We start from the raw sequence: 12573 nt of genomic DNA on the forward strand, positions 1-12573 counted from the left end.
TCTGTGTGAGGGAGAGACCTAGCTCCGTGCAGGGGGAGAGATTGAGCCCTCATAGGGATGGCCCAGCATAGAGCAACTGTAGGCCCATGGCTAAAGAAGGACTGTAATTCGGAACTTTTGTCTTTTTTTTCTACTTTATACTAAGAACTGTAATGTTGAACTTTTAACTTATTTCTTTGCTTTTCTACTTTGTACCTTTGATTTTGTACCTAGGTACCATCTACCTAAGATGGTGCCAGAGAATGGTGACTTTATACACTTTTCACTGTACTCCTGTGATCCTGTACTGGAGTAAACATGACAATAAAAACCTAATTCTAATTTATGGATCTCCTGAAACTTGTCTCAATCTGTAGTCAGGTGATCACACAACAGGCATTTCAGGTCCATATTTGTCCTTTCAAAGCCACTTCAGTCCATGAAACATCTCAGGTATAACAAACAGATGATGAAAGTTAAATAATTGATGGTGTATATTTACAGCGATGGTAGTAAGACCAAGAGTGGAACTTGAAGAGAAACTTGTGATTCTGGGGTGACAATGTTACCAACTGAACCAGGACTGACCAATGGGTGGCCAGAGGAAAAAGTAAGGCTCTCAGCAGCCAGGCAATGACCATCTCCAATAAGAGACAATCTAACCATTGCCCCTTCATATTCAATGGCATTACAATCACTGAATCCCCCACTTCCAACATCCTGGAGGTTACCATTGACCAGAAACTCAACAGGACTCACCATACAAATACAATGGCTACAAGTGAAGCTCAGATGCTAGGAACACTGGAACAAGTAACTCACCTCCCGACTCTCCAAAGCCTGTCCACCATCTACAAGGCACAAGTCAGAAATTCACCAAAGATCCTCAGGCAGCACCTTTCAAACCCACAACCACCTCCATCTAGAAGGACAAGGGCATCAGACACATGGGAACACCACCACCTCCAAGTCACTTACCATCCTGACTTGGAAATATATCGCTGTTCCTTCACTGTCGATGGGTCAAAATCCTGGAATTCCCTCCCTAATGGCATTGTGGGTCAACCCACAGCAGGTGGACTGCAGCAGGTCAAGAAGGCAGCTCACCACCACCTTCTCAAGGGCAACTAGGGATGGGCAAGAAATGCTGGCCAGCCAGCGATGCCCACATTCCACAAAATGAATAGAAAAAAAAGGAATGATCCCAGGAATTAAGGGCTTTTCATATGAGGGCTCTGGGTCTGTAATCAATGGAGTTTAGAGGGATGAGAGGGGATCTGATTGAAACTTACAGATTACTGGGAGACTTGGAATGGAATGGACATGGAGAAGATGTTTTCACTAGTAGGAGAGACTAGGACCCAAGGGCACAGCCTTAGAGTGAAGGGATGAACTTTAGAACTAAGATGGGGAGTAATTTCTTCAGCCAGAGGGTGGTGAATCTGTGGAATTTATTGCCGCAGAAGTCTGTGGGTACTAGGACCGTAAGAAATTACAGAAAGTTGTGTGTACAGCCCAGATCATCATGGAAGCCAACTTCTCATCCATGGACTCCATTTACATTTCTTGTTGCTGCGGAAAGGCTGCCAACATCATCAAAGATGCCTCCCACCCTGCTAATACTCTCTTCCCACCTCTTCCTACAGCTAGAAGATACAGAAGCTTGAACACACGCATCAACAGGTTCAAGAACAGCTTCTTCCCTGCCATTATTAGACTGCTGAGTGGACCTCTCTAATTTCAAATCTAATGTTGACCTTGCTTTGTGCACCTCTTGTGCAGCTGTAACCTTGTATACCTCACTCTGTCTAAACACCCTATGATCTGTATATCCTTGTATGTTATGATCTGCCTGTACTGCTCGCAAAACAAAACTTTTCACTGTAATCAGGTATAATTGACAACAAGAAATCAAATCAAATCCAAGTCATTGAGTATATTTGAGACTGAGATAGATAGGTTCTTGATTAGTCAGGGGATCAAAGGGTTACAGGAAGAAGGCAGGAGAATGGAGTTGAGAAACACATCAGCCATGAATGAATGGTGCAGCAGGCTCGATGGACTGAGTGTGTGATGGAATACTCCCCACTTGCCTGGATGAGTGCAGCCCCAACAACACTGAAGAAACTTGACACCATCCAGCCTGCTTGGTTGGCACTACATCCACAAGCATCCACTCCCTCCGCCACCAAGTAGCAGCAGTATGTACAATCTAGGAGATGCACTGCAGAAATTCACTTAAGATCCTAAGTAGGCACCTTCCAAACCCATGACCACTTCCATCTAGAAGGACAAGGGCAGCAGATACGTGAGAAGGCCACCACTTGCAAATTCCCCTTCAAGCCATCCACCATCCTGACTTGGAAATATATCGCCATTCCTTCAATGTCACTGGGACAAAATCCTGGAATTCCTTCCCTAAGGGCACTGGGGGTTTACCTACAGCACATAGAACGCAGCAGTTCAAGAAGACAGCTCACCACCACCTTCCCAAGGGGGCAACTAAGGACAGGCAATAAATGCTTGCCCAGCCAGTGACACCACATCCCAAAAATGTATATAGAAAAAAGTTTGCGGCTGCTTTTCAGTTTTAACCTGTTGCTGAATGGATGATTTTTACAAGAGCTTAATCTTCCTTACCAGCAGAGGGGAGCAGTGACTGGCTTAATGATTTTTTCCCCCCAATACAGCTTCCCCTTTGCAAGTGCAGGATCTCTGGCAGCTGGTTCTTTGTGTCTCTTCCATGCCTCTCTGGGTTATTCCCCCTGGCGAGGCGGCAGGATCACATTTCACATCCGCGACACTGTTGAGAGGCTGGGCTGGAGGATTCTTGCTCTGCGCTGCCAGCAACACACATCCTCTGCTCGCTATGTAACAAAAATGGCTGAGAGGTAAGAGAAATCTTGCTGTTAAACTCGTGTGCTGCATTTGTGTTGTATTTCTTTAAACAAAAAAAAACTTCTAACCGATTATAAGTTTGGGAGTTTGCAAGCTACCAGCAACCTTTGATTCGTATTTTGTTGTAAGCATTTTTTTTCTCCTTTAGGTTTTATTAAATGAAACCTTTTATGAAAACTTCAGATTAGTTTGACTGTGTTCTGAATGACAAAAAAGGAGTCGGCGTTGTTGGATTGAGGGTAGATTTGGGGCATGATGTGAATATTGTGCTTTTTCCCTCCCTGTAACCTTTGATACGAGTTGAACGAAAAAGTAACCGGCTGGAGTGGTATTTCTGTTTTGCTAATTTTTCTTTTGCGTTTTAAATGAAATTGTTCCGAATGTATCCAGTTGGCCCCGGGAGTTTGCAATTTTCTGCTACATTCTTTTGTCGCCTTGTTAGCAACAGGAGTCTTTCCTGCTCTCAATCCCCAGGTTTTAACCCCCCCCCCATCTGCTCCTTTCCACATTATAGTGTTAAACCTCATGCAGTCTCAGGCGTTGTTCTCCGTCCCTTTGCGATCAGGATGTTTGTCTTTAGCGAACAGAGCTTTCTAATTAAGTTTTTTTTTTAAAAAAAATCACACCCCCCCCCCCCGCCACTTAAGCCTTTTAGGGAGGGTGGAAATGTGCAATGACTTTAAAAAAAATATTAGGAGATTTGTCTATAATCCGACTCCAAACACTGGGAAGCGGGCACTGGCACCTTGTAATCCAATTGACTTTGATCCTGAATTTTATCAATGGTCACTTTGAATGGTCGATCAGTCATTGAGTACACGGATGTGTTTTTTTAATGGGGGGGGGGGGTGCTATTGTTGCTGAAAATGTTTGGATTTGGATTTGATAAAAGTTGCTGAAAGTAATTGCCATTTGGCTATATACGAGCTTTCTACATATGATTCATATGATTAGTCTGATTCATACAGTACCTGGCTGTTAATTATACTACGCACTGTTATTACGGAGGGGTTTAGGTGAACAGATTTTGTATTTGCACAAACCTGCTGTAACCTGCCCCCAGTGTGACATTGTAAATGTATTTTTCAGTCTGGTAAAGGCCAGGAACATCTCCAGTTTCAACACCCGTTCTATGCTGAATTGGTTGTTTTCAAGACAGGGTTTATGATCAGACACACAATGCCATCAGCTGCTCCTGGCATAGAGAGAGAGCGAGTCTTCCTGGGCACCTGCTCCTGAATACCATGGAATCATTCTTGCCCGAAAGCCTGTGTGTGTGTGTGTGTGTACACTCGGAATGTGGATGGGATCTGACTGATCGGTGAGATAGTTGGATAGCTTGGCAATGCTTCTTCTCTTGGTAATTTCTTGTCAACCTGTTCAAAGTTTTTTTTAATGCACCTCTGGAGCAGGTGGGACTTGAGCCTGGGGGGTCTTCTGGCTTGGAGGTAGGGACGCTACCCCTGTGCTATAAGAGCCCCATGGTTCATGCCGCAGCCGGCACCGAGAGAATGGCTGGCTAAGGTAAACGCTTGGAAGGACTGGGGGAGGTCAGCAGATGCTCATGTGGCTCAGAACCCTTGTGGGGGTGTGCGTGTGTGTGGGAGGAATGGGACTGTTATGGAAGAAGAATTTTACCTGAATGTCCAAATACTACTTGTACAGAAGATAATGTGTTCACAAGCTGGAAGAAGGGGCATTTTTCTCAAGGTGACCCATCGGTGTTACAAATAATAGGTGTCTGGTGTTCAGCTGTGGTGACAGTGGCTGATGGCAGTAATTTACTGATGCAATGGCTCTCTGGAAGTGCCCACACTGGGAAATTCTGTAATCTGTCTGACGTGGGGCGATTATGGTCACCTTTCTCATTTCTCTTCCATTGACAGGAGAGGTTTCATTATCTCACGGGATTTCCCTGTGTTACTGATGGCAAGAATGTTCTGGATCCCAAAGGGAAGCACATGGATGGCAACGCATCATTGAAACTTCTGAAAGTTGGGAATGTCTGGAAAAAGTAGTCAGGATTATGGTGATTTGCAGAGAAACGCATTCTGGTTGATGGTTATGGGAGTGGAAGAGGAAATTCAGGCAAAACAAAAATGCTTTGTCTGATTTGACATGAGGAATATCTCAAAACCTCTACCTCCCTCTTTCCATTGTCCTCTGCCTGGGGGGGCGTGAAGGGGAACAAACTGGGTGTGGATTGACATCATCTCAGTCAGATATCATTGTAGGGGCCTGAATGTGTTGGCAAACACTGAAAGGAAGGGCAGTCATTTCTTTGTGCGTGTGTTTATTTTGTTTCAGTGTCACATGTGGACATGTCTCATCTTGATTGCGACATTTGAAGTTGGAATGTGAATCGAGAATTCTCTTCCTGTGACTTATTTTGTCAATATTTGTGAACACAACTGGTTGAGTTTGTGCTTGTCCTTAAATTGTTGTTAACTCTTCATTGGGATCTTCTCTTTTGCCCCCCCCCCCCCTATATTTCTGCCCCTACCCTACAGGCACTCATTCTTGCCCTGCTGCCACTATGGGACTGGTGATTCATTTCATCTACGTAGCTACCTAATCTGAAATATATCATGAGTGACTGAATGAAGGGAAAGCCTAGATTCGAAACTTCCATTTTCTGATTGCTGCTTAGAGCATTGGAGGCCATTGGGTCCATCGTTCTTCAGGCATGCCAAATAGCTTGTCTTCGGTGCAGTAACAGACAATGTTGTATTTATTCTGATTGGTGCGAGAAGAAGATCTCAATATTTTGCCACGTTCCTGAATATCGGGAACCCTGTTGCCATGGAATTGGCACATTCTTCTCGAGTTCTCTGCCTGAAGGCCAAACTCTCAATGGCGTGATCTGCACCCACAGCAGAGGCAAGGAAGCAGCTATCAAATCCACTTCAGTCAGAACAGCAATTGAACCCAATGCTGTTAGAACCAGTCTGATTCACACTGGCCACCTGGCCACTGAGCTTTCTGTGTCCCCCTCGCTCGCTCTCACACACACAAACACAGAGTTGCTGTGGCAGCATACAATGTTCCATATCTGTTGCAGCTTGGAGCTGTGGACTGTGAATGGTCGAGGCTCCGATTTCTTGTCCTGACATGGCTGACGAGGAATTTCTCTCACTGTTCCTGTCAGTCACCAGCATACGTTGGAAGGCTTTGCAGGTTGATACTCCACCTGTTTGGCTGCGTTCCGAATGCATCTCCATTGGCCGTCAACTCTGGGAGTGGGACTGGCAGCTGAAGCTCCTGGCTCAGAGGCAGGGACCCTACACACCCTATCACAACAGCTCTGTCATAGTCATGATACCATGAAAGGAGGGCATTTGGTCCATTCCAGACTTGATGGTGCCATTTACACTGATAGTGTACACAGCAGCAAACAGATTGGTTCGATCCTTTACAAAATCAATATGATATCAAATTGACTTCACAATGTTCTGAAAAATCCCTTATTCTTCTAGAAGCACTACAGTATGGAAGCAAGCCATTTGGTCCATTAGAGTCCACACTGACCCTCCAAATAGCATCCCACCCAGATCCAAACCCCTACCCTAAATTTCTGAAGAAGGGTCTAGGCCTGAAACGTCTGCTTCCTGCTCCTCTGATGCTGCTTGGCCAGCTGTGTTCATCCAGCTCTACACCTTGTTATCCCTACCCTAAAGCCCCACATTTCCAATGACTAACCCACCAACCTGCACATGCCTAGACACTCTGGGCAATTTAGCGTAGCCAATTCGCCTAGCCTGCACATCTTTGGACTGTGGGAGTATATCGGAGCACCAGAGGAAACCCACACAGACACGGGGAGAATGTGCCGACTCCACATAAACAGTCGCCCGAGGGTGGAATTGAACCCGGGTCCCCGGCACTGTGAGGTAGCAGTGCTAACCACTGAGCCACCATGCTGCCTTATGGTAGGGAGGGAGTCTTGTATGATACCCATAGCCCCCGCTGTGGAGCCAGGTTGAGTGACAGGAAATGTTTTTTGACAGTGGGTTATATTTGCAATGCACTGCCTGAAAAGCTGGTAGAAGCAGACTCAATAGTAACTTTCAAAATAGCGATAGGGACTTGAAGTGGGGAAAAAACAAATATGGGAAGAAGAGGGAAGAGCAGGAATGGGACTGATCGATGTCTCTTTGAGAGAAGCAACAAAATGTCAGTCAAGTGGCCTCCTTATCATTCTGTTATTCTTGTATTCGTTTTGGCTCAAAACTCTAACCCAGAGCTGCACTATCGTGCGGGAATTGAGAGGTTTTGGTCCATGTCTCTCATGCTGACGTTTCAGGCCCTTTCTTAGAGAATGCTGCTCTGTCGGAGGTGCACTTCTTATGAGCCATTTCACTGAAAACCCATCTCCCCTCAAGATCATGCACAAATAAACCAGTAGAACTATTTTGATGAAAAGTTAGAGACTTCTGCTCAGCCTGTGTTTAGCCTTGTGCCAACTTGACTGAAATATGTGCAACATCACATTTAACTGGCTGCAGACCTCTGCTGTTTGTCGGATGGGCTCCTTTTCTTCACTACAGGACAGGAGATACCCTTGAAAGATACTTGGTGTCTTTCCATCTCTGAAAGCTGACGGGCGGGCAGCAGAGTGTTTAAGATGGTGCGGGATGGCGACTTCATATGGCACCACGGCTGACGGCGGAAGGGGACACTCTGTCAAGGCAGGCTGTGCCACAAGTGCCAAGGTGAATCAACGAAGTGTTGGTATGGGTCATTGTTTTTGGTGCTGCCAAGTCTTATACCACTGGGTGCCGTGGTGTTGTCATTTTGCTGTGTCATCAGCTGGTGAGTGCCGGTTGTGAGAATCGATGTTTAGGGCCTTTGCCCAGGTGCACAAACATGCCTGTTGAGCTGGTGCGTTGGATGTTCCATTGGTTGTCTGGAAAACCCTTGGGCACGTGACCATCTTTCATCCTGAAGATATGCCCAAGCCAGTGAAGTCTCCTCAGTTTAAAGGCATGACATTAGCTGATGACAATGCAAAATGGTTCCTGCACACGGAGGATAAGATTCACGTCTAAGGTGACTCTAGTTGATGGACGATGATGATTGACACTGGGAAGGGGGGTGAGGGTGGTGGGGGGAGGGGAGAGGAATCTTTCCTGCTCTTTGATCAATGCAATGAGATCTTGCCCATCGACCTGACTGTGCAGCTATGACGGCTGTTTCATTGCCCGTCTGAAAGATGGCATCGCCAATCACTGCAGCAGTCTCTTAGCACATTATCAGCTTGCCTCTATTTATAGTGAGCGACCCATCGCTGGAATAATTTGAGGAAGAGGACTTGACCCAGCTGTCAGTGCTGGACTCCCTGATGCATTATCAGATACCTGGCCAACAGTTGCTGTTCCGGCACCAACTTGTGAGCGTAATTAATTTGGAGGAAGATAAAGCCATTCAGCCCCTCTGGGCCTACTCCATTGTTCAGTAAGATCATGGCTGATCTGATTGGGCCCTCCATTCCACATTCCCAGCTACCTCTGATAATCTTTGACTTCCTTGTTTGTCAAGAATCAATTTATTTTGGAAGTATTTGGCACCTCTCCCGTTGTCTGTGGGGAAAGGTATTCTACAGATTCGCAACCCTCTGAAAAAGAAAACAAAATCTCTTCATCTCGGTCTTAAATGGCAGACTCCAGTTTTTCCCTAGTTCTAGCCTCACCCACAAAAGGAAACATCCTTTCAGTGTCCACCCTGTCAGGTGCTTTCAGGATCTTGTACTGTCTCAAAAAGATCTCCTTTGATTCTTCTTCACTCAAAATAAGTCTAGGCCTTTCCAACCTTTCCTTATAAGTTAATCCCGTCATACCAGGAATCAGTTACATCACAGAAATAACATTTGGCCATGATTCCAATAGATTGCTGTTGCTGAAGAAGCCTTTATGTAAAGCATGTGTTTCTTTCTTAAGGATCCACATGGCAAGACTTACTTGGGCATGATCAAACGTATGATTTGTTACCGGTCATTGTTGAAGTCTTAGTTGTTGTCAGTTTGGAAATAAAATAATATAAGTTTTAAGGAGATGTTGGATAGGCTGGGACTTTTCTCACTGGAATGTAGGAGGCTGAGGGGTGACCTTTTGTAGAGGTTTATAAGGTCATGAGGGGTATAGATAAGGTGAATGGCAGGTATCTTTTCCCTAAGCTGGGAGATTTCAAGTCTAGGGGGCATATGTTTAAGGTGAGAGGAGAAGGATTAATAAAGGACAGCGAGTGGTTCATGTGTAGAATGAACTTCCAGAGGAAGTGGTGGATGTGGCTACAGTTATAACATTTAAAAGACATTTGGATAGGTACATGAATAAGAAATGTTTGGAGGGATATGGGCCAAGCCCAGGCAGGTAGGACTAGTTTATATTGGGATTATGTACGGCATGGACTGGTTGGACCGAAGGGTCTGCTGCTGTGCTGTATGACCCTATGACTTTATCTGCAAAACAGTAAATGTTCCAATTTTATACCTATTTGTTTGCTTGTTTCTGAAAAATAGACTGAACTTACCTCAGTAAAAATATTGGTACTTTTGGATTCCACCTGTGCAGTTGATAGTGGATGCATGCTTCTCCTTTGTTCATCATTTTGGTTCCGCGAGAACGTTCATGCATTTTGGCGCTACTGATATAGTGCTTTTTCTCCTGGTTATTATCTGGTACTGAGGGAGTGCTGCACTGTTGGAGGTGCTGTCTTTTGCAAAAGGTGTTGGAAAAAACAAAAGCTCCATGTCCCCCGTCAGGTGAATGGCCAAGATCCATTGGCCAATGTTGAAGAGAAGCAGGGGGTATTAGCCCTGGTGTATATAGTCAGTATTTAATCCATCAACCAGCATTCCAAATAACACATTGTCTGCTCATTCTCCATTGCTGTATGTGGGATCTTGCCATGCGTACTTTGGCAACTGGATTTCCTCCAGTGAGTGCATGACAAGGAAATGATGTAGACTGCCTGTAAATACCTTTACAGGTATCCTGAGCTTCTGGGATGTGCTATGTAACTACCATCTTTCTCTTCCAGCCATGTGAGAAAGTAAACGGAACTGAAATGGAAACCAACCAGGGTGGTCTCCTAAAGACGTTGGAAACGTGGATGAGAGTGGAAGAAAGGATAGTTTAGTGAATAAAAATTTCCTTTGGGCTATGGATTTCTCGATTCAAGACCAGAAAGTAAATATAGAATAATGGATACCTGCAAGTGTGTTGCTGAATGAAGGGTTTCAGGTGACTGCTTTATATAGTAAGAGGGCAGATCACACAACTCTCAAGTGTCATCTCAATCCTAGGCTCGGGTTACAGCCTGTAGGTTTTGAACATGAGAATGTACTCGCTGCATGTAAATGTTTGTAGGATCCGAGAGGTAATGTAGATTCTACATGTGCTTATGAAAGGCTTTTTCTGTGACTTTTGCAAGTTATTTCTTCGGAAATGGCTGTCGATGGCAAAGGCTGGCATTAATGGCTGACTAGTTGCTCTGAGGAGGATGTTGTTAGTCTGCAAACTTGACCTATTGCCCTCCATGCGCGGTAGTTGCTGCTGGAGTGCAGTAAACCAGGGTGTTCAAGCATTTGCATCCAGCAGCGATGAAGGAACAGAGATGGTTCAGGTAGGGATAGCATGTGGTTTGGGAGGGAAATTTGTGCATGATGTACCATCTGCCCTTGCCCTTGTAGATAGTGAATGACATTCTTGAGCAAGTAGCCTTGGTGAGTTGCTGCAGTGCATCTTGTGGGTGGTATGCCCACTCTTACTGTGTGACCAGGGTGGAAGGGATTGATGCTTAATCTAGCAGATGGGATTCCTATTTATTTTCAAACTCTTCTAGAGCCTTGCCCCTCCCTATTTCCAAAAATTCTTCCAACCCCAGAACCTTCTCAAGATATCCATGCTTCTCTTGAACATTCCCAGTGTTAATCATTCCAATGTTTCTGATCCTAAGATACATTTTCAAGACCCTAAGCTCTGGAATATCCTCCCTAAACTGCTCTGTGCCTCTATTGGCTTTCTTCCTTTTCGAACATTCTTTTTAATTCAAAAGAAAAAGTCTTTTTGATCAGACTTTTCCTGGTCGATGAACTCGTTATTGGTGAGTATGGTATCACTTGATAGAGAAGGTTGGGTGGCTCAGTTAGCTGAATGCCTGGTTTGCAATGCAGAGTGATGTTAATAGAGTGGGTTCAATTCCTGCACCAGCTGAGGTTACCATGAAGGGCTCTCCTTCTCAATCTCTTTCCCCCTTCCTGAGATATGGTGACCCCTGCCCCCCCTCCCAGGTTAAACCACCACCAGCCAACTGTTTGTATTGGGAGAGCAGCCCTATGGTCTGGTGAGACTATGGCATCTTTTACCATTACCGGTTGCTTGCCAGCACTGTCAATATGCATCATTTTGCTGATGAACTGGCTTAGACTGATGGGCAGGGTTGGATTTCTCCTGTGTTTTTTTTATTGAGATCAGGGTCCAAGCCTGCGCAATTATCCATATCGTTGGCACGGCTCCAGTTTTTAACAGACTGGAGCAGCTCAGCTTGGAACATGGCTATTCCAAAGCTTGGGCCGTCAACACTGCTGACAGGACATAGTCAGGGCCACGATTTAAGTAGATTGCAGGAAATGTCTGTGTCCTATTTCAGGAGGAGCAGGAAACATTCTGTATTGGTGAAAGACGTGAGTGTCTTAGTGATCACTTGAAGGTTTGTTCGGAAGTTGACAGCAAACCAGCCTCACAGCCACTCCTCTAAACCGGCAGCTTGGATTCCAAGAGAATTCCAAGAGGGCAGCACAGGGGCTTAGCGGTCAGCACTGCTGCCTCACAGCGCTAGGAACCTGAGCTGGATTCTACTCCCACCTGACTGTGCAGACTCCACACAGACATTCTCCCCATGCCTCTGGGTGCTCTGGTTTCCTGCCACAGTCCAAAAATGTGCAGGTTAGGTGGATTGGCCATGCTAAATTATCCATAGTGTTCAGGGATATGCAGGCTAGGTAGGTTAGTCATGGGAAATGCAAGATTACAGGATGGTGGGGGATTGGATCTGGGTGGGATGTTGTTAGAAGGGTCAGTGTGGACTCAATGGGTCAAATGGCCCACTTCCATGCTAAAGGAATTCTGGGTTCTAGAATAGTGTCTGAGATCCAAGGGGCAGCTTCTAGACTGCAACCTCCAACTCTCATACAAATGTCTTTTCTGAACTGCTGAGCTGCCTGATATTTCAAATTGTTCAATTTGACTCTTTGAAGCTGCCTTCAGATCCAGGATTTACTCTCTGGACATGAGTATAAAGGGAGCTCCAGCTGGTAAATGTCAGTGTTGGGAATAGGTTCACAGATATTGATCCTTCTTTATCTGACACTGATTAAAAGAAACATAGAAGCAGCTTTATAAAGACTGCAAGTGTTGCTGGGAGTCATGTGTGTTATTCCCGATGATTGAATAGAAGCGCTATAATTATGTGACTGCAAATAGTTTGAAGCAGAACCTTAACTCAGAAAATAAACATTTTTTTGGGCTTTCCTTGATTGTATTGGGGACAACTTTTCCCAGGCTGCTTATCTAAGGAAGGATATGCTGGTGTTGAAGGCAGTCCAGGGAAGGTTCACTTGAATGATCTGCATAGGGAGGGACTGTCTTATGAGACAACAAGGTGCAGGGCTGGATGAACACAGCAGGCCAAGCAGCA

At 45.2% G+C, this 12573-nt stretch overlaps 1 protein-coding gene across 1 annotated transcript in view; it reads left to right on the plus strand.

The window, feature by feature from the left end:
• Positions 1–2653: 2653 nt before the first annotated feature.
• Positions 2654–12573, plus strand: part of arhgap46b (Rho GTPase activating protein 46b) — a 178999-nt gene continuing 169079 nt past the window's right edge. The window contains exon 1 of the mRNA XM_048608412.1: positions 2654–2870. Within this exon, the coding sequence (XP_048464369.1) occupies positions 2860–2870 (11 nt within the window). The 5' untranslated portion in view covers positions 2654–2859. The remainder of the gene's footprint in view (positions 2871–12573) is intronic.

This window comes from Rhincodon typus, chromosome 19 (genome assembly GCF_021869965.1).
Source record: "Rhincodon typus isolate 14 chromosome 19, sRhiTyp1.1, whole genome shotgun sequence".
Classification (NCBI taxonomy): Eukaryota; Metazoa; Chordata; class Chondrichthyes; order Orectolobiformes; family Rhincodontidae; genus Rhincodon; species Rhincodon typus.